Source organism: Pezoporus wallicus, unplaced genomic scaffold (genome assembly GCF_028554395.1).
Source record: "Pezoporus wallicus isolate ANWC-B61680 ecotype Strahan unplaced genomic scaffold, APGP_CSIRO_Pwel_v1 contig_7178, whole genome shotgun sequence".
Classification (NCBI taxonomy): Eukaryota; Metazoa; Chordata; class Aves; order Psittaciformes; family Psittacidae; genus Pezoporus; species Pezoporus wallicus.
Genome location: NW_026636884.1, coordinates 1,350,126 through 1,373,183, shown reverse-complemented (window position 1 = coordinate 1,373,183; position 23,058 = coordinate 1,350,126). Strand labels below are relative to the sequence as shown.

Sequence of the window (23,058 nt, the reverse complement as noted above, 5' to 3'; positions counted from 1 at the left end):
TTGTAGAGTTTTTTTTTAAAAAAAACAAAACCAAAAACCACCACAACAAAAAAGCTCCAAACAATAAAAAACCAAAAAGTTGAATGAATTGTCTCATGTGGAATGACATCAGCACAAGCTACCAGCAAGTTCTTAAAAACCCTTAAAGGCCCTTAAAACTGCGACTTGGGCTACTAATTATAAGAATTCCTGTAAACACAAACTATTTCCTATGCTCTCCTCCTGTTTCCGGATACCTCTTCTAAGTTGTCTTTTCTGACTTTTGATTCCCCAGCTTGAATTTCTCTTTTTCCCTTCTCTGCTCTCTACTTTTATTTTTGCAAGCAATACTCGGCACAGGAGCAGTGTATCATCCTCTTCATTTGAGCACGCGGAAGGATGAGAAACAACTTTGCTAGTTGTTTGCTGGATGATTTGCTGTTATTAAAAGAAAAATGAGGAACTTTGCCACTATGAAGCATTATTATCTAGTATTAAAACTCCTGATCCTATCTAATCCTTCCTTCCATTGCTCCTACTTTGAATTCCTAGTTTTCCTTCATTCTTTCTGCCTTTCCTGGCCTTCTCCCATTCTCTGACAATTTTCTACATTCCCACCTCTATTGTTCTGTTCCCGTTACCCCTCCAAGCATTTCCTTCATTCTGTCCTTAGTTCTATCCTTGATTCTGCTCTTCTTTTTCCTCTGCTTCCCTTTCCCCATCCAGGATCACGTCATCGCATTTCTCGCCATGGCATTTTTGTGCGCCTCATTTTAGATGATGATTGGTTACAGGTGAAAACTCTGCATCCCTGGGCTAAAGAGTGTAGATGCTAAGCATTATCTACTGAATGCATTTAACCTGAGATTTGTGAATCAGCTACATTTGGGCACCTTTTCAAAGAAATATACATCTTTCACATCAGGACTAATTTGTGATAAATTTCAGCTCCCTGACCCAAGGCAAGGAGCCACAAAACTTTTCAATAGAACAAAGTTAGAATAGAGGAAGGTCAGAGCAATGGCTTTTCTGTTTCAGACACACGTTCTACAAATAGGTTGATTCACTTGAACCAAAACATTGTCACTGCAAGGCAAGGAAATTGCCTCAAGATGATAGTCTACAAACAAAACTCCAGCTCAAAGATTTAAGTTTAGGAAACTCTGCTGAAGTCTGCAAGTATTTTGGCCCCTGCAATCTCTGCTTCTACAGCTTTTCAATATGCAAAACTTGTAACATACTGTGATTTTAAATTCCTAAGGAAAATAAGTTGTTGGTTTTTTAAACACACAGCATTTATAGAGCATGCACCACAAAAATGAGAAAAACTAAAACACAAGAATGTTACGTTCATGCAACACTGTAGTGTTTATACAGACTGCTGACAAGCCTAGAAACCAAAATACACAGTGTACGTAAGATACTGCTTTGTGAGCAGCAGTAATTGAAGTCAGACATATTGTCCATCTTTATTTTTTGTATTGCTGTATTCTTTTACTATGATGCCAAATATACCTTTTAAGAATTATATGATGTGCAACACTTACATTAAGATAGACTTTCTATATTATAAATGTTGAATGTTTACAGCAACAATTCCCAAGTAATCAGAATGAATTACGTTTTGAAAATTTTATTTCACACAATAACTCTGAAATGAATGCAATGTTAATACATATACTGTAAATGAAATATTATAACTCCGAAAAAAATAATTATAAACCTATTCCAGCTGTGGTTTGAATTAGGATGACCACACATTCATGTAAATTTAGACACAATAAAGCAGAATATGTGGAGGTTTTTTCCAACCACATCTAAGAATGGAAAATCAAATACTAACCACAGTTAGAGTTGAGTATTCTGAGCTTAAGGTTCCCCCTCCCCCCCCTCCCCCCCAAAAAATGTTCCAACCATAACTTGCTTCTGTGATTGTTTGTACAAGCCTAAAAAAAATAATGGTAAGCAAGCACCACCCAAAGTACAGATCCCAGGAACTTGAAAACTCATACAGACACCCTCTTAGTAGAGGATAGTAACTCAGTCAGAAAGTGGTAGAAAGCAAACTAAGACTGTGCAAATTACCTAGAACTTGCATGCACTGAGTAGATGATCATGAGATCTAACATAGCACACACAATTATTAAAAAGATTATTCATTAGAAGCAAAATCAATATGGGGTGGTTTTCTTCTCTATAGTAATGGCAGTCTCCTAAGGGTATTTTCAAACTGCAGTGAAGACTGTGACAAATAATTATTCGCTACACTTATGAAATTCAGCTGATGAAAATCCATTAACCTTATGGTCATGGTTCACTTGAATTTTATACTTGAGGCTTTTACTGAAGAAATGCTATATTAAAAGGCAAATTAAAGCCATTAATCTTTAACTCTTCCACTACCTGCAAAATGCAGGGGGTTTTGTGATCTTTTGATTAAATAAAGTATAGGCTTTGAACCCTTACTAATACCTATGCAATTTTGGTAAGTCATTGGCTTGTCATAAGGACAAGATGTTGATTTATTTCTATTTATTGTTTATTAATAAATTTCTCAGACACTTGCCTATATATGATATATGTATATGAGCGAAGGAATGAATGGAAGGAAAAAGTCACCCTGTCAACATTTCAGTTTCATGACATGCCCTTCAAGTTTTAACAAACGAAAGGATGATTTTACTCCCAAGTACTCCAACTGGTATAGAAGACAACATGAACCAATTGTACTGTTCTGCTTTTCCCCAGCATAGTTTATCTATGATTTTGCTAGGTATGGAACTGAAACAACTCTGCAACTAATCTTTCTCACAACATGAGCTTCAGACTCTCAACCAATCCCCAAAGTGCACAATTTCATCAATGTTTTAAAAGCTGCATTTCTGACTTGTATTTCCTTGGAAAGTCTCAAAACTTTGCACAAATCCCTTTTAACATCTCAGATTTTTGAAAGGCAGTGCTTTGTAAAAAGGCAGAGTTGACACAGTGACAGCCCTGGCTTACAGCAGCAGGCGTCTTGTGGGCACTTCCACATTTCAAAACAGACTCAGGAAAGGAAAATAAATTGGTTCCTCTGGGTGAAACAGCACACAGTCTTTGTTTAGGGTAAAATAACTTTACTTCTCAGAACAAGCAGACTATTTAGAGTTAAGTTATTCATTAAGATATCTAAACATTACATGGTAGATGTACTGTGATATGCCTAAGCTCCACTGAGCTATACAGTATTTAAAACAAAAACAGGTGGAAGGCATTGATTAGACTTTGAATTTCCCCAGAGCGTCTGAAATTTTTCTAGCAGTTTTCTAGCACAAGAATATAAGAAAGAAAATCAGAATGTTGTTCCAAATCATCATTACTGAAACCTGCTGGTTTTGTCAATAACGTTCTGAAGTACTGGTCCATTATGACATAAGAAAATAGAAACTAGAATGTTACATTACAGATTCAACACTTAGGACCTTTTCCTTCCCTCTTCTATCCTCATCAAGCAAAAATCACAAAAAGTGTTTGTCAGCACAGCCCACGGGTAGGTACTATTCATTTTAAATGCCCCTACTTTAACCATGCAGTTGCCACTTGCCCTCTAACATGATAGAATGCAGAAGCACTGGGAAAGACGCTGTAGGTTGTTTAAGCATAAAGCCCAACTGGGACCACTGGGAGAGAAAGAAAACAAAACAAAATAAAATAAAACCCAAACCCCTGCACATACGTAATTTTGGCCCACAGAGAGTGGAACTTCCATTGCCTCTAGCAACATTCCTAAAGCTGTGGGTACTGACTGAAACACTACAGAAATTGTTTTAGCCAGCAAGGGATTTCTAGATATTTTACAGATTTGCTGGCCTAACTGACAACATAATCACAACTGAAAGTGACAGATTATCAACATTATTAATGTAGAAAGAGAAAATACTGTGATACGTGCTTGCTTTATGGAAAGAACTGGGATGAAGGGTAGGCTGAAAATCTCAAAAGCATTTGTACAAGAACAGCCAAAAGTGCAATTTCAGAGAATTGAAGAAAGATTAAAAATTGAAACAAGAATCTACATTAATTTGAAAAAATGGCTTGGGACAGAAATATACACATTCCTACTTAATTTCCCATGCCTCAAACACGCACTTGTGGCTGCCAGAGCATCCAAAGATCAAATGTCCTCTCACCCATGCAGACAGCACTTTCACTATGGAAAAGAGATCTACAGAGAGAGTTATTTCTGCATATTCCCCCACAAACTTATCTGACGTTTTGAAAACATAAGGATGCTCAATTAACAGAGTACAGTTAGTACACAACAGTTTTAGAAGGTTTTAAGAAGAGTACACTGAACTACACTGGACAATTTAGTTGCAATGGAGCATTCACTGTTCCATGTAAGGTATAAAATGGAAATCATGAAGATCAAAATCCTGTCAAATTTATTGACACATTCTTCCATCTTGAGAATTAATATGAATAGAGACAAGAAAAGAACAGGTGCAAATTTAAAAATGCACATCAGAAAGTCCTTCAATAATTCCATATGGCAAACATGGAAGTGAAGAGGAATTTTCTTCCTGAAACATCAACCCAAATAAAGGAAAAATCTAGAGTTCTCAGCTCAAGAGAACATTGCAGCTGAGTTGCTGGGCTCTTCCATCAGATTATGAAAGTCATCTTGGAGGTATAGTACTGCTACATGCTTACATGCTTACAACAACAAAAGATAGTTAGTTTTTCTACAGGAAAAACAATACTGTGAGGATGACTGAGCACTGGCAAAGGTTTTCCAGAGAGGCTGTAGAAACTCTGTCCTTGGAGACAGGGTCTGGACATGGCCCTAGATCACCCTGCTTGAGCAAGGAAGCAGGACCAGTTGATCTTCAGAGGTCCCTTGCAAACTCAACCACTCTGTGATTCTCTTTCTCTCAGACCATTACTACTGGCAGAGGCCATAACTCCAGAGAGTTCAGGTAGCTTGAACGCTGATCAAGCAGTGTGATCTTGCTCTATGTCTCTGCTGCATTCTGTAACTTTCTGGCAGCTTTGGTAATGCTTGTTCATTTTTTTTCCCTTTCCTTTTTTTCTCATTCACGAAAAAATTTGGAATATTTTTAATCCAAGGAAAGTATTCTTTTGACATTTCTGCTTCACTCCAGTGTAGCTGGCAGGTTCTGCTCTGCTTCACAGGTACTATTTCATAGGAACTGTCAAAAGACCTGCATTTGTATTATAAATTAATTTCCATAAAACCACAAGCTTAAAATGCCTCCTGCATAGTTTTGGATTTGTTCCATGACTCTTGCAGCTAAAGACGTAGAACCTTGCTGGCTACTCAGCAAATGCCAAAGGGCTAAAGAGCTGAAATATAGATATATGACAATAAACTTCCCGAAGCTCAGTATAACACGTGCTACCTCAAGCTAAGATGAAGGAATGTAGACAGAGATGCCAAAAAATGAAAGCCAACGACCAAAACAGCATGTCCAAAACCCTCCTGCCTTCACACCAAAAAGTAAAGAACTAGCCCAGCTTCTCCTGGTCAACAACTAGTAATAGTTGTATTCTTGAGTTCAAGGAAATGCCTACAGGGTATTCTTCACTATTTGAACAGAGTTATTTTAAAATTAAAACCCACACTATTAGGAGGACATGGTCCCCTTAACTACATTTTTTTTCAGAATGCTGTTATTATAGTCTAGTACCATATATTTCTATGGCATGGCTACAGAAACAGTCTCCACACAACTCCAACATTGATAACTTTTCCTGATACTGGAACTGACGCACCTTAGCACACCATTTGAGTACACTCACCCGTATCTTGTCATCTGTTTCCATAGTGGCTTGAAGTCTCCCATTCACAGTGAATACACAGAAGAGGCCATTTTCATAATATATGACACAGTGACCTTCTCTTGAAGCTTGAATAAGTTTTGGTCTCAGGCAGTTTTTAGGACCTTCTAATGTTTCAGGACCTTCTAATGTCCTCAGCAGATCTCCATTCATAGAATGTATGAGACATGGTCCTTCTAAAGAGATGGAATAAAATCTCTAGTTATTGATTTACATGCTTACTTAAAGACATCATATATCAAATAATAACTAATGAATTCCACTCACGTAGACACTGTTATAACACAGTAAAATGATTTTTATCATATTTAAGTGGATAGCCTATGACTTTAAGGGCGAGATGAAAATCTTATCCCGTAAAAGCCTTGCATTAAGGTATTTTAGAGCACCTATCAAAACTAGTTAGAGACCCAACAGATTTTCTTTTGTGGATTTTCTTTTAAAGCTGATAGTTGTTAATTTTAAGAGCACAAAAATAAATGTACCGAATCCTGAAATTAGATACTTAAAATACACAGACACCAAAGGTAAGTGCAATGAATTTACACACATAGGTACTCTAAAAGCATATATTCTCATATTAAGATTCCAACCTATACATGATCCACTAAATATTTGCTTCTTAATATATTTGGACAAATAACTGATTTGCATGTAAGCCACAAGTGTTCACAGGGATAAAACCAAAACACACAGAGGTGCAGATGATGAGTACACCCAGCTTTGTAAAACTGTCTCAAAGCAGGTAGTTTGGAAACACTAAATCAGAAAGATCCTAATGCTAAGAAAATTCCAGTTTAAAAATATATTGGAACAGCAAATAGGAAAAGTATAACAATATCCACGGAATCAACGCCATTCCTTATAATTTACCTACCAAAAGCAGGTCTTTGAGAACACAGATGGGGCATATTACAAGCTTTGTAGCTAAGCTCAAAGAGCCTGAACAGAAGGACTATGAATTTTAGTTGGTTGCTTACATTTACCCTTCATCAAACAAACAAGACAGCACATTTTCTTTCTCCTGAAACTAATTTTTGTTTCTTTTCTGAGAAGTTATCCATAACAAACATTCTTCACCATCCAGGCAGTCAAGAACTGTATCCAGCTGTATGCTACAGGCAATTACACGCTGGATAAACAAACAAAAAGAAATAGTAATCAGTAGGCTATAATAGGGAAACTGATGTGGTCACCTCTTCTTGTAAATGTCTGAATAATCCTCAGTTTTAATATGTTTAAAAAGAGGTTTCAAATTGCACAGCAACCAAAAAAAGGCTAGCAATAAAGCTACCATAAAGTTAATAAATTCTGCCTCCTGAGAATATATTCCTTTTCATGTTAGGATTATAGCTTCATGAACAGAAGGAAATGACAATGGCTACCTTACCTTTTGAACCACTTATTACCAGGCCAAGTTCAGCACAAATGGTAGCACAGGTGATCTCATAGTCATGTCCTGTCAAAATGGCTCGAGGAGTTGCAAAATCGCCTTCAATGAAAAAACAATAAAAGCAATCCTTGCTTGCAGTCTATTTCTAAAATCACTGCTTTCAATCACTGAAGTGCCTTCAGTAGTCTTGCTCTTTGAGTTCATGTTCCTTACAAATCACTTCTATGCTACTGTTTGCATATGGTGGTACTGTATTCATACCTATTTAGTACAGCAGCAGTATACTATAGGAATTCAGCTTGCACATTTACTAACACACATTAATATCAGAGTCAGGTGTGTAGTAAAACCAAATCAAAGTTGAAGCACACAAATTTGCATTATCCCCTCCCTCTGTCTCCCCCTCTTTTTATTTTTATTTTTATGTGGAAGAAGAGATATAAATTAATTACTACATTTTCCTAGAACAGGCTTAAGTAAACTTAAGCGTCACTATGACAGGAACTGAAAGGAGACACCTACAGTGCACGAGGATGAAGTAGAACATTCACTGACTGATTTTATTTTAACCTAGTAATAGAGTTGAAACCTCAGCCTGATGTCTAGTTTCTTGTAACATGTGGAGCTTGGACCATACTCAGGATGAACTTCAGATGAGTTTGCAAAATCAGAACACCCTAACCCAGCATTAATTACCGCTGCTCCTATTAGATATTTCCTTGCAACAAGAACAAATACAACTGGTTTGGGTTTTTTTTTAGATTCTCTTTAGAATCAAACATATATGGATACCATACAGAAAATGAAATTATACAACCGGTACATTTAAAGGAAAAAAAATAAAATATTCTCCAGGTGAAGATACACAGAAGGCAAGCAAAGCACATTGTTTAAATAGTTCGATAACTTTACTCACAGATCATTAACTGGATCACCCTCTTCAAGAGTGTTAGTGTTTCGTGGAAATCACAATGTTATTTTTGTATTACCATATAATTAGTTCATACACAGCATTTTATGAAGCATTTAAACTCCAAAGAATGTATCTTGGGCAATGTTATCATGTAGTTTCAGAAAGGATTACATGAGCGTTTAAGCAGCAGGGAATAATTTCACTTCAAAATAAATGATGGTATGCGAGATACCAACCAGGCAGTAAAGCAGTCATAAAATCAAACTTACTTTCTTCAAAACAGAAAGTGGTTTTGCAAAGAGACAGAGTAATCACAGGGCCAACTGACTCCACTGATACTAAGGTAGCATTATTCAAATTATATCTGGGGCAGTAACTTTTCAAAAGATAAAGCCAGCATAAAGTCATTCGTTTGTCCTTGTAGACCCTTAACAGAATGAGTACTACTGGTACTGGGTCTTATTGGAAATTATGGAAATCTATAAAGCCAGGTAGCTCCTCAGACCCTGGATGTATACAGTGAGACACTTGTGGGGAAAAGAACTGTACAGCTGGACTAGCCTGAATAAAAGCTTAGCTTAGTCTCCATATTTTACATTTTTACTCAGACCATTTGTAACACTTCCCTGAGTGTCCATGTGGCTGCCACATTCAAATGGCTTTTTAGAAAAGATCATAATATATGACAAAGTATCAAATCAAGTATTTTGACCTTTCAAAATTTGATTTATTCTGCAGTTGCTGTTATAATTTATATCCACAATACAAAATCTTGAAAAGTAAATAAATCTGTTTCTTCTTAGATACATATATATACACTAAATATGTATGTGTGCATATATATACACAAACATATAAATCTATGTAATCAACATTTTAAATCTAAAAATGCTTTGGAACAACTTGCTGAATTGTACCTCATCTCTTAATAAATAATCATTAAAAGCTATTGCTTTTGTTTTCTACAATGTTAGGCAAAACACACTCAAATCCAGGAAGTATGGCAGACAGTTCAGAAGCAAAGGAAAAACTCCCAACAAATTAGAAGCATAAGGGTAGACTTAATGACCTCTAGACACTTCTCAGGTGGCTGATCCTATGAACATTCACAAACCATTTAGAGAAAGTTTGCCCTATTGAGCTCTTCTAGCCTAAACACGGGTCAGGCACATTAGAAGATTAATAAATCAACATTGTGTAGATGAGCCACAGATTTGTAGTTTTAGGGGAAACAGCAACCATTGCAGTCTTATTATCCAGTAATAATTTAATTTTGTTCACTCAATTCTTTCTTCCTGCTTTTCCCAAGCCATAAAAAAGGAAGCAGCTTTGTGCATTTAAAGTTCCGGTTAGCTTTGGTTTGGGGTTTTGTTGGGTGTTTTTTTTTGTTTTTTTAATCTTTCTTTTAAATGAACTGCCTATGTTAGCAAAATTCTAGAACTCTTGGTTTACTGCTTTCTTTTGCTTTCAGAAATTGCATTTAACACAGACTTGCATAGATCAGCAAGGAATTAATCTCATTATATACTACACATGCTAAAGAAACTTTTGAAATCAGAGAAGTTTTAAACGTACAACTTTGTAGTGGAGGTAATGAATATAAGATGTTGGAGTTAGGAGGACACATAAGAAGCAATGTCTGAATGAATATTAGGAGGTGCAGATAAACAAAACCCCTATAGTAAACTTACTGCTTACAGCAACTACATGACTGTAGGCTCTACCTACATTAGACTGTCAGTAACTATACACATAAAATGTAGAGGATAAGATTCTTAAAACAGGAAGTATAAACTGAGCATAATATAATTATCACAGCCCACAGTAAAGTAATTTACATAACTAATGCTCTCAGCCTTTTTAGAATTTGGACCTACCAAACATAATAAGCGTATAAAATCTACAGGTGTCAGGATCAGTGTTTCATAAATTATACTAACTGTTCACTAAATTACATTCATTCTAAAGAAACACTTTGATGCAAAAAAGAAATGGAAAAAATCTGAATAATATCTTTAAAGAAATTAGGACTTGAATAAATACTGTAAAAGAGGAATCCTGTGAAAAGTCAGGCTGACTCCTTTGATAAGAATGTCAAGTATTTAGGGGTTTTCAAGACTCTGATTTTCCAAATAATGGGGTCAACTTAAAAGCTGGTCATAGAGCAGAACAGATTTCTTTAAAAGCTTTTAAACTGTTATTGCTTCAGAAGATTGTCATGGTTTTCAGTAATGCAAAGAGAAAATTTTATTTTGTTGCTGGTTTAAGGGGCACCACTTCAAACTTTTCAAATTTGTTTTAGGGGAACCAGCTTGCAAACCTTTTGAAAAGCTGGAGAAGTGACTTCAAAGGGGAAAGAGTCTTTGTCCGCTAAGCAGGTTTACGACCACTGATGCAAACCCTAAGGCCTCAAAAGAATACTCAGTGCATCTTTATGGAGATCCTTAAGGAAGATGAACAAGTCAAATGAAATTAAAGGTAGGTCAAATCCTAGCACTAATAACCAAGACACAACAGTTTTACAGTTGTGCTTTACTCAGCTCAGTATATAACAATATCCTTAGTCTCTATCATTGCTGGATTGCTACTTGAAGCTGAATGCTCTAAGAATCTTACTGCCACTGCCTTAAGAATCTTAATTCACACTGCAACAAATGCAGTCAATGATTTAAATCACGGAAGGCATACAAAAAGTTATTTTTCAGAAATGGACAGAATACTTTACCTTTACAGTAACTATTTAAATTATTTTCCAAAGAACTCTCCTACGATCCAATAAATAATTTCTGCAAAGCTGTTTTCCCATAGAAAATAGGATAAAATATCACTCTTTCTTAAGTGACTGAAGTACATTTAAATCATAAAATTCAAGCTTCAGAAGATAAAAGAAGAGCACATGATACCATGTCAGCTTATAGCGGTATTTCAGTGAAAAAATGTTAGATGTTTGGAAACTATGCTTAAAAAGGAACAGTGGGAGTATAGCAAAGTCAAAGTCAAAACTTTCTTCTAGTTTAATGACATCCAGAAGAAGATATGCTTTACTGGCTAACAAGAAATTAGTTTGTATTGCTGGGTCTTTCTCTCCTATTATTTATTTTTAGTTTCAGTGATATTAAATAAAAGAGGATTATGACATTTTAAATCCATCAGTAAATTCCTAAAATGACCCCTTTCTGTATTTTCAGCACTAAGCTGTAAGAGCTGAGCCAAACACCAGAACTCTATTTAAATAAAAATATCTCCCTAAAAAGAAAACAAACTAGAGATCGACCGAAAAACTCACAATGAAATATGAGATACTCTTCCTATTATTTCTGGGTGAGATGATCTGCAACACATTAAAATATAAAATATTTGAGTATGCTCTTTTTTATGTTTTATGCTGAGAAGACAATTAATTAAGTCACAGACAGCCAAATAGTAATTTCTAATTTTATTCTATGATTACAGAGGCTGTAGGGAACTTTTAAATGGCAAATTAATTATGTGATTTTATGCCAGTATAAAATCCAAATTAAACGAAGCATCAGTTAATCTAACTATCTTTTTACCTATCTCTCTTCTTGCAAAAATAAGTGATTACTTTCTCAGAAGAATACATTAACCAAAACAAATGATATATGCAAGAAAAGTCTTCTAAAAATCATTTTACAAATTTCACTATTTTGAAGCTGCTTCATATGATAAAAACTGAGGAAAACAATAAAAGGTTTGAAATCGATTTGAGAAGTATAAATATACTTATAGAATATACGACATCTGGACAAACGTGCTTTCAGAAAAATGTAAGTAAATCAAGAAAACTAATTTGCTGCTAGGCTTCTATGTTGATTATATAGAAAGTTTCAGAGTTTAATTACATCAAAGTGAGGACTGTCAAATATTATATAAACTCTGTATATTAACATTATTTTTAGATCACATAGAGTAAATATTTAAATAACAGCCAACTGGTCAAAAACCTATTTCTCACTCAGAAAGTCTAGCTCTTTGATGGATGCAAGAACTTACTGAAGTGATACGACACAATATTACTGACATACTCCTAAAACTTCAGTTTGAATAATCTTTCCTTTGTAAATATGCATTTTTATGTAACAATGTAATCTTTTCATATTATCTAAGAACTTCATTGTTGTCCCGTTCTTCACATGACACTCCATCAGCATTTCCTCTAATTCTTTCAAACTACTTCCCATCTGTTCAGACTTTTTTTAAAACAAAAGACGCTGTAAAAGACATTTCAGCCATACTTTTTCTGAAAAAGGGACACCATCTTTGAACACCACAGCATTCTATCCTGTAGCAGAATTTAAAAACAGAAACCACAGAAGATGAAGAAAAAAAAAATATATTTATCTTGAAGAATTCATTTCAGAAAATATAACAGAGGAAAGGCTTACTGTACTCCTTCCTGAGTCACAATGTGCAATCCAGTACTAAAATGAGACACTGTGCCAAGACAACAGTTTCACTGTGTTTCCAAAATAAACACAGTAAAGAAAAAGATTTAACAGGCCTTCATGAACTGGATATTACAATTCAGACTGCAAAAGTCAATAATCCCAAGCCTCTTAATTCCTACACCATGTGCAATGCAAAGCTTTCTGGAATGAGTTCGCCTTTGCTGGGAAATCATCTGCTGGAAGTCCTGGAAGTCATTCAGCAGGACTCCTCCCACTGAATATAGACCTTTTTGAAGCCCCTGGAAAGTATCTGCAGGTGAATATTCAGGGTCAGTGCACACTAATATTTTAATATTTGCACCATCTCTACTTCATAAACTGCTACTTAAATATCAGCTTTGAGGTTTTAAAACACTTATTCGTTTGAGAATGTTCTAAAACAACTTTATGAAGGGGCTTTTTTTGTTTATGCTAAAAAATAATCTGTTTTCTTCATATTTCTCTCACGTGGCTTATAGTTGTAACTATTCCATTACTTAGTAAGCCCAATAAAAAAAAAAACAAAACACCACAACCTCAACAGAAAAGAAAAAGACCCATCAGGCAATTATTTCAGTCAGAAATAGCACCTACTGAGGAACTGCTGTAAAACAGTCATGCTGAGACTGACCATTAGTTGAAACTTACATAGTGTTTCATACCTTGGGCAGAAAACCATCTGAGATGAAAGGTTTTATATGAGAATTGAGCTCAATTTGGCAGGTTGGCAGGTTATTTTTTGTTTTGTTTTGGTTTTTTTTGTTTAATATTGGAGTGCTATATTAAAATATTTTAAAAATAAGAAAAATGGACCACTGCAAAATCATACTGGTCCATAACTGCATGTATAAAAGTCTGTGCTTTAGCTATTTGATTGCTTTTGTAAAGTTAGTTTCAAACCAGTGCACCAGTAGTGTACTGCACTAGATAGATGCTTACCACCTACACATATCAATGTAACTAGGAATACCAATGGGACACGCCAAACTCAGAGCATGCATAAATTAGCTGTCTTTTTAAAAGTAACCGTTTTAAACCAGATACTTTTTCAATGAAGCAGGCTATAATTCTAATTACATATAGCATTCTTGCACTCAGCAAAGTGATGCTTATCCTGTGATGCTAGTGTTAATAGAATTTAGATCCAGAAACACTTAAAAAAAATAATTTCCTACCTAAGTGTATTGTATTGACCAAATAATTTTTACAACATTTAAGTTAGTAATTTTATTCTAGACTGTAAGTTATTATATCTTCTGCAGTACTCTGTTCTTAGACAATATAGGTTTCAAACTGAATGGTTATTTTTCCAGCAACCAAACAAGGTACATTACCCACCACTATGCATATGGTGCACATTAAGATTACGTTAATTTACTATAATTCCTTTTACCATGTCAACTATAAGTTACAAGTTGTAAATATAGCGGCTTTTTTTCTGGAATCAAAAGTCTGCATTACATTATGAAACACTAAATATCCTTATCCTTCTGAAGAATTTCATGCATATAGTTTCACCAACACCTAAAGCTGGATACTGACAAAAAAAGCAGCATCCAAGCTCTTTCTCTGTTTCTAGTCTTGAAATACATACTGCCTTTAACTGAGTCTGGATTGGGCCCTAAAACTCACTCTAAAACACTACTTGCAATTACTTACTCTGACTGACAAATCCTGAAACACAGTCTCTATTAGCCTGTTGAAAACGAGGATGATACAGATGCAGTGCTTAACACTGTAGGACATACTTTTAGCCAAAACAAATATTTATAGCACACAAACTTACATGCTCATCAGTACCAGATCACTATGATTATTTAAATGCTTTCCAAGCCACCAGTGAATGTGATTGCATTTCAGGGATGACATTGTCCTCATACATATCTATAGCATGACTTTCTTGGCATTATATAAATACAAAATCATATTGCTTATTCAGCACCGTATGATATACCAGAATTCATCCACCTGTTATACATCTCATCTTCTTTTAGTTTAAATATTTGGAGGCTAGAACCGTCATTCATATGTGATTTATAGAGTACTTGGAGGAATGAGGCCTCAACCTCTTTGAGGTATCAATGTGTTACAGTTTAAAAAACAAACGACAGTGACCTTTTGTAGCTGTATAATTTAAGGCTCTGTTCTAGATTCATGCAGATAGTTCCAGTACTCCCTGCCCTGGCTACAACAGTGCTCCCATAAAGACACAGGAAATTGTAGGACTAATTACAGCATCAGGGCTTTCTGTCCATTAAGCTTTCATGAGGCTTTCAAGACTATAGTAATAACGGAGTAAATGTGAGGCAGAATAACATGTAGTTGTTGTTACCCTTTTCAAAACATGCTACAGATACTTTTCTAAGCCTTGTGGGTCTTCCCTGTGAAATAGATTTTACTGAATTTGACTTACAACAGAAGCAAAAAAAAAATTAATATTGCACTTGCTAAATCTCTAGTAAAAAAGAAAAAAAAGTATTCAGTTTCTTTTTATAGTCTTTACAGCATTTAAAAAAATACTCCTGACCTATTTCTGTTTCAGTTTATATGTTAACTGTAAACTCATGTTGCATTTTCTACCTATAATTTTAATTAAAAGGATAACGACTATATTTCTAGGTTGGGTTTCACCCCCTCACCCCCCCCCCCCCCCCCCCAAAAAAAAAAAATAAAATGTGAAAAATAGGTTTATTTGAAATATTTTACCAGGCAGAGCTTTGAGTCAGTCCCAAGATCAGCTTTCAACTCAATGCCAGCAGATGGTGCTAAAGGATTCTTACTTTATACACACAGTATAGTGCTACAGTGTCAAGCCATTTTTGAGAAACAAAGAATATTTGTTATATCTGCAGTTAAAAAGTGTTAAAATAATTAAATTACTTACTGGCTTTTTTAAAAGAAGGACTCACACAATAATATAATGGGTGTGGGGATAAAATATAAATGTGCTACTAAAAGCCTAAAGGAGGACATGGAGGCTGTTTTAAACTCTCAGTGCTGTGTTACCATAGAGCAACAGTCTTAACAGACAGTGAAGGGCATCTACTGTTTTAATAGCTGCAGCAATTCCAAACATACTGTAGTATTTGTAGGCTCTGCAAATTTTTACCTATTATGGTAGACTACCAGAAATTAACAATAATAGCAGAATTGCTATTACTAACATGATTACTTATTTTATGGACATTTTGGTACTCTTACTACTTAGCTTGATAAATGCAAAAGGGGACACTGACAGACCAGGTTTTTACAACGACTTCCCTATTAATTTTTTAAGAAAACAAGTTGTTATGCAAACCACTTCCAAATTATTATTAATAATCATTAAAATTCTAAAAATATTTATGCTATAAGCATTCTTTAGAAATGTGCAGCCTTATCTTCTCTATTATCATTGGTTTTGAAACTGAAAATACAAGATCATGCAGAAACTTGGGAACCAAGATACAGGTTAATTCAAGATGAGGATGAGGACGGGGGAAGAAGGCAAAGAGAGGTTTTCGCTACGAAGTTAACAGCAGACTGATGACCTGCTTGAAATCTGTGGGACTGTTCACTGTGTACAGAGGCAAGCATGTCTTAAGTACAAAGAAATTATTAGCTATGACATTATTTTTTAATGAACCAACACAAAGATGCTCATCAGGTCATACTTTCAATGTTTAAATCACCTGCATTATCTACTGAATTAAATACCAAGCACTCATTAAAAGTTTAAATATGTAAACTGAAAAATGTGTGTAGCAGTTGATGAAAGACAGATGTTTTCTCTTTTGCTATTATAACAATTAAAACTAATGATTTCTCTAGTCTCAAGACCATAGGTTTAATTTAGGAATAACGATAATTGATAACAAGTCTTTTAGGTATTCAAATACTTATTTAGAAATTATAGCTACAAAAAAGCCCCAATGAAATACAGTTTCTTTTCGAAGTAGCTTGGATATTAGCTAGACTGTTCTTTGGCAAAACAGGAATCTGGTGATTGAATTTTGAACCCTTTGGGAGATTCCATATTTTATAAATTGAAAAGATGATGCATTTTAAAAAACTGATCTGATATTCTACATGTTAGAAGTAGTAAAAGTGTTCAATGATTCCTCTCAATTAAATCTCCATTAAATCCAGTAACTGTCTTTTTGAAGTATGAAATAATGTGTTTACATCCACATGTGCCCGCTACACAGCACACTACTAAAACCATTTCTCTAACACACTTCAGAAAACCTGAATATAGTACCCTGTAAAAGATACAGAACTATACAACGAAAGTACCCCCATAATCCTCATGATGCAAATGTGATGCATACACAGAGTAACATTTTCCAGTTTCATGGGGTGACATAAAAGAGGTAATATAATTTGGTTTATTCACATATGTGTGGAAGATTAATGCAATAACTCAGAAGAGAGGACAGTAGTATTAGCAATAGTAGTACAGTTGTACACAGACTCTACATTTCATTGGTACTGCATACTTCAATCAGTTAAGCCTTGATTTCATTAAAGAAATAAAATTTCCAAATTGGGTATCTTTTTGTTTTCTAAATATGAAAAATAAAAATTAATTATGAACAATCTGTAGATATTTTGAAAGCAATAGAACAGTCTCTCTATATTCTATATATATATTCATATTTTAAATGAATAATATGAATATTATATGATTTTAACTAATAGATATGATTATAACCAGTATAGCAAAACAGATCAAAACCATGGTAGTGAAAGGGACTTACATAAAAGTGATGAAAGTATAAGGGTGTCCAATACGCTTTATAAGGGAAAGAACAAGGACAACAAGATAATTTTTGAAGCATTTTGGGAAGATAGGTTTCTAAGATGGGAAGTTAAGTCTACAGAAAAAAAAAGTTAAAAGTAATCAGGATACTAGCGAAAACCACTGCAATACCGCAGAAGAGTAAGACAGACAAGAGGATACAAGCCTGGCACAACTAAAGCTCTCCAGTGACTGTAAACACAGGAAAGTCAAGCAGAAAGAACAAAATAAGTGAGATTTTTTTCTGAACCAGTGTAAGAGACAATGTTTGATCAAGTAAGGACAAAACCAGGATACCCAAGCATAGATGACATGCAACTAACAATGATGTCAGGAGTAACAGTCATTCTATAAACACAGAAATACATTATGTTTTCATGAAAAGTTGTCTGTTATTAAAAGCAACCAATACTAAGAGTTGATGCCATACATCTGAAAGTATTTCTGTAAAAGTCTTCAGTAAAAAAAGCCAACTGCAGTCAGGCAGCAAATGTAAACAAAAGCAGCAGTAAGAACTGTTGTCTCAATTAGAGAAGAACTAAATGAGGTAAATGTTTGGAAATCAAATGGCCTGATAATATTGATTTGAGGATACTTTGAAACTACATAATCCCCGAGTTGTAACTGTTGTTTTATGGATACTAGGTGAGGTTCTGCAAGACTAAAAAAATCCTTGTGTCATTTAAGAAGCAGGAAAAATAAAACTCAGAAATTAGACAGCAGTCTGCTTAATCCCAACAGAAAAAAATACTGGCAGAACATTTATATTTGTACTTACATATATACATACATATATATATATACACACACAGAGTTTCTTAGAAGAAAGCAAGGAGATGAGTAACAGCTGATTTGGATTTGTTATGAACAAATCATGTCAAAGCAATTCTTTTCATGCAATGGCAGTTACAGGAACTGTAGCCAGGGAGACATCATATATTTTGACATCCGTAAGGACTCTGGCACTGTTTCACATGGGCAAATTCTTACGGAAAATAGGGAAGCACATGTTTAGAAGATGCTACTATATATCAGATGAAAACCAGTTGGAAAGTTATATTCAGAAAGCTATTCATTGTCAAAATGGCAAATGTATCAATGGGCATTCCTGAGCCGTGTACTATTTATTATTTTCTTCAATGACCAATTTGACAGACTAAAACTACAAATTACATTTGCAGACAGGACTTGCTGCAAATGTGCTGGAGGACTCAATAAGAATTCAAAATTATATTCAAATTTGATAAATTGGAGAAGCAGCCTAAAATAATATACAATTAAGAAAGTTTGAAGACAAGGTTCCACAGTCAAACTACACAGAAAAGGAGAAACAATTGAGCAGATGGTGATTCTTCAGAAAAGACTGAAATTTATATTGGCTTATACACTTAAAGAATTAACACTATCATGCTGTTTTGAAACAGATACCCCAGGGGGAAGTAAAAAGTACTGGCCTGTAAAACAGGTTGCTTTCTACTTATAACTGGAAAAGCCTCAACTGCATTACTGGGTCTGTTTTGAGGAAGACACAACTGAAGAGGAGAGGAACACACAAAAGAAAATAAATTCAGAAGCCTAGAAAAGCATGAGTTATGGCAAAAGACAGAAATAATAGGGTTAGTAAATCTGGAAGCAAAAAAAATTGCAGGTCATGATAATCCAAATAACTGGAAATTGTTGTAAGAAGGAAATAAATAATCTGTTCTCTACACAAAGAATAAACATGTAAGAAATGACAGAATACAGCTGCTGGAAAAAAAGAACTGGATACTAGGCTAAACACTGGGAAAAGGTTGCTAATGATAGGTCTTCTAAGGCCCCAAGTTTTTAACAGAAGGTTGGACAAACATCAGCCAAGAATGCTTTTGGATTACTTAAGCTTTCTTTGGGAAAAGAGAATAGATCAGGTGATCAAAGCTCCTGCCCCGTTTCCTATGGTTCCCTGATTACAAAGTAAAATGCAATCCCTCAACCTAGGAAATGTCCAAACACTAAGAGTTGCCACTTGAGCTTCAAAGCCAGAGTGGGACCTGAAAGTGATGCACACCATTTGTATGCTAATGAATTCTCTCATCTCTTTTCTCAAGCCACCACATATAGTTTCTCCTCTCAGCCCCCACTTCTCAACTCCTCTCCACCTCCACCCCATTAGGCCAGGCAAGTGTAAAACATGGCATCTTTCCACAAGCATACCACCCTCTCCCAGTAACCTCTACACATTCTACCACCTTATTCAGAAACACAAGTCACGAAGCATAATGTTATGTCTCCAAGTGGTACCTTGCTATGAGATCCAAGCTTCTTAAAAATGCAAAAGCCAAACTTGTGATACAGATCAAGAGGTAGCAAGTGGAGGGTTACATCCTCTCCTCTCTACATCCCCCACCTCACAAAAGCAAGCCACATGACAAGGAGAGAAAAATAAATGCCTCTTACACTATGCAAAGTGACTTTACATCTCCACAGTAAATTATGCTAATTAACGTGAACTCAAAATGGCTTAGGGCTATTCTAAAGGATACAACTACTTCAGATCCTCTGCTCTGCTCTGAATTATTCCTAGGCTTGGTCAGAGACTGTCCACAGAAACATTTCTGCACCAGAAAAGGCCTGTGCACCAAAGTGCTGCCATGCTTCTACATTTTCAAAACCAATTAATTTTGAAAGAAAAAAAAAACCTACAGTTGATCAAAGAGCATGGTGAAATATTTTTTTGAATTTCAGGTTTTAATTTGAGAAGGAAAAAAGGACTTAACCTAAATGTAATCAAGCTGTTTTGTCAAGAATAAAAATAGTTTCCAGCAGATGTGTCTCATGTAGGAATTTTGTATCTTTGAGATTTAAATTAATCAAATTTGGTTTCAGATTGATTAATGCATTCAAGAGTTATTAGGGAGAAACTAGACAGTGAGACTGCATAGGTGTAATTTCTTCTAGAAGTCATCTTAAAAATTAAACAATTTAAATAGTGAATATTTCAGTAATATATTTCTTCTGTTAAACCAAAACCATAAAGAATTTTCCTATACAGTCTAGTTGGTCATTAAATTGTCCTCAAGGACAACTGTATCAATAAGGAATATCAATCAAAACATTTTTCACATATGCCATAGCCTACCTGGCTTGTCAACTTGACTTAAGTACCGCTCTAAAACATAAATACATGCTGCCAGAGACCAAGAGCTCAACTGCTTCCTAAAGTAACAAAACCAGAAAAAGCAACCTAAATAAAATGGAAGTGCGAGAGTAATGGGTGCCCAATGGGACAATATTTAGGGTAGCTTGATCGTGCTAGTCTGCTGCGTGATGTGTATCAGAGGCAACAGGTACTAGGAAAGGAGGAAAGAAACGCTCCTGGTTTAGATTATTTTTGCTGAAACTACTCTGGTATCATGATTTGGTACAGTGCCATTGGATGCATGTTGCTATGAAGTCATTTTAAGATGGAAATTAGAGACACTTAAATAGAGAAAAAAATTGGAAAGAAGTATCAAGTTTGAGAGTATCTAAAATTCCAACAAACAGTGCTGATCAAAAGCAAGAAGAAACTATATTTTGAGGTAGAAAATCGTAAGTTTCTAATACAAAAAGACATCAGACAAGTTAAATACCTAGCATCCCACAGACGGATGGAAGTTATAGTTGCACAGGGCTCAAAACCAACAAGTCTGCTGGCGCTTTCCATTTCCGACAAAATCAAAACTAAGCAGAAACAGCTCTTTCTATTCGCCTTTCAAAAAAAATTTGACTGAACAGAGATGCCTATAGACAGCTCTTTCTGGGAAAAATTAACCCCCCCAGATTACCATCTCTTTGAAGCAGAAGCTGTCTTTTACTATACACATGTCTAGGTCTACTATGTATAGTACCATGAGATTCCAATTCATATCAAGGGCTTCCAGGCATGCTTACATAATGGCATCTAGTAAACACAGGAGACATTGCACATCCCTAAAAGTACAAGTTTCATATAACTGCAAACAAAGAGACTTGCCATGTAGCTATTGTTCAATTTTAAATAGTAGTTAAAATAGCGTATTATAATTTTAAAAATGGCAAAATTTTAATAAGTTAAAAATTTACATTAGAGAAGACAGTCAACAGATTATAACAAAATCTACCTCTTCTAGTTAGATACTATGTATAAAATCTCAGTATGTGATCTGTTAAGGTCATAAAGGAGCCTATACCCTCAAGGTCTTGTTCACAAAGCAGGCAAGACTGGCAAATACTTAACAAGAACTTCCCAGGACAGGCCTAAGAATTCACAAAGATGGACTACAGTTGCAGGCTTTCAAAACACTGTAAGGAGACATCTACAGATGTTCATTGCTGCAAACCACAGTTTGCTCCTCAATAGGGCAGTTTTGCCCTTCAGGATTTACAAGTTCACTTGACTGTCAAACTCTTAAGCTCCTTTCACAGACTTCCAGGAGTTTCCAAGTTTACAACTCTGCAAAAAATTGTGCAGAGTTTGCATTTTCTTTAAACTGACTGCAAAATATATATACAGCGTTCACAGAGATTTTGTCCTCAACCAAAGCCATATTTATTTAAAGATGCTCATAAAATTCTGCTAGCTACACCCTAGAAAGGCTCCCATCTCTTGAATCATGCTATTGGAAGGAAGATGGGAATAGTTTGCTCACATCTTCCACCTGAAGATTCTGCAACTGTGTGAACTGCAGTTCTGTTTCTTCTTCAGTTTTTAAATAGTTTTCACAGTCAACATCAAATAATTTGCAAGTTAAACTCAGATATTCATTCTCATATTAATTAGTTGTGCATCTTCGAACTAGTTCACAGGACGCAATTTCAGCCAAACCACCTCTTTTTTTTCAAATACAAGTAACTCCAGTTGAGTAACAGATTGAGTATGGAACACAAACTTTACCAAACTGATTAATTTGGAAGATGTCAGATACTGTTTACATTATATGAAATTGTATACCAGTTGTAACTGCAATATATGCCAGATAAACAATACTTCTTGTTTTCCAGATGTCTATTTCTTCCTCTGCAGGCAGCAGGTATGTTCTCACTAATATTTAAACAAGGCCAGAGTGTATGGGAGAAAACAAGCACTCTTCTTAAGACATACAGAATATACTGCTTCTTGCCCCTTTTCTTCAGGGCATTTTCTCTGTGGCTGAACAGGATCTCTGGCTATGATGCACCCCTCTATTCACATATGTAAACTCTCATGAGCTGTCTTGAAAGCCTCTCACTCCTGTGAAGTGGCTCACTCAGGCTTTTTCTAAGGTTGCATTTCTGCCTTTTTCTTTGCTTTGGGAATCATAATTTTTTGTGTGATGTCAAACTGGCATAGCAACAAGATCACTTTCTACCTTTCCTGTTATATAACGCAGGCACAGCAGAGTTAAACAGTCACAGTGTTTCATTGTTTCCCATAGAAAATTTTGAGTTAAAAAAAGGTATCTCAATGAGTAAAAGGATTTGGCATTTTCTGGGAAATGGTGCAAGACGGAAAAGATTAAATTCTTTGGCAAGTGCAAGGTGAGTTTGGGTGGGCAGGGGTTAAAACTAAATTAGGCTAAAGTGGGGTTATTCTGACTTATTAGTTTGGTTATATGGTAAGAACCCTGTTGCTTGCACTGGAACCAATTAAAATGCCTAATACATCAGAGTGAGGATTAGGCACGTAGCACCTAAACTAAAAAAGTTTTGAGTTTGCTTCTTTAAT

The 23,058-nt window shown here is 35.2% G+C and overlaps 1 protein-coding gene across 1 annotated transcript in view; it reads right to left on the bottom strand.

The window, feature by feature from the left end:
• Positions 1-23,058, bottom strand: part of LRBA (LPS responsive beige-like anchor protein) — a 400,308-nt gene that overhangs the window by 5,596 nt on the left and 371,654 nt on the right. Inside the window, exons 54-55 of the mRNA XM_057402038.1 lie at positions 7,211-7,312; positions 5,782-5,996 (exon numbers count right to left, since the gene is read on the bottom strand). Of these exons, the coding sequence (XP_057258021.1) occupies positions 5,782-5,996; positions 7,211-7,312 (317 nt within the window). The remainder of the gene's footprint in view (positions 1-5,781; positions 5,997-7,210; positions 7,313-23,058) is intronic.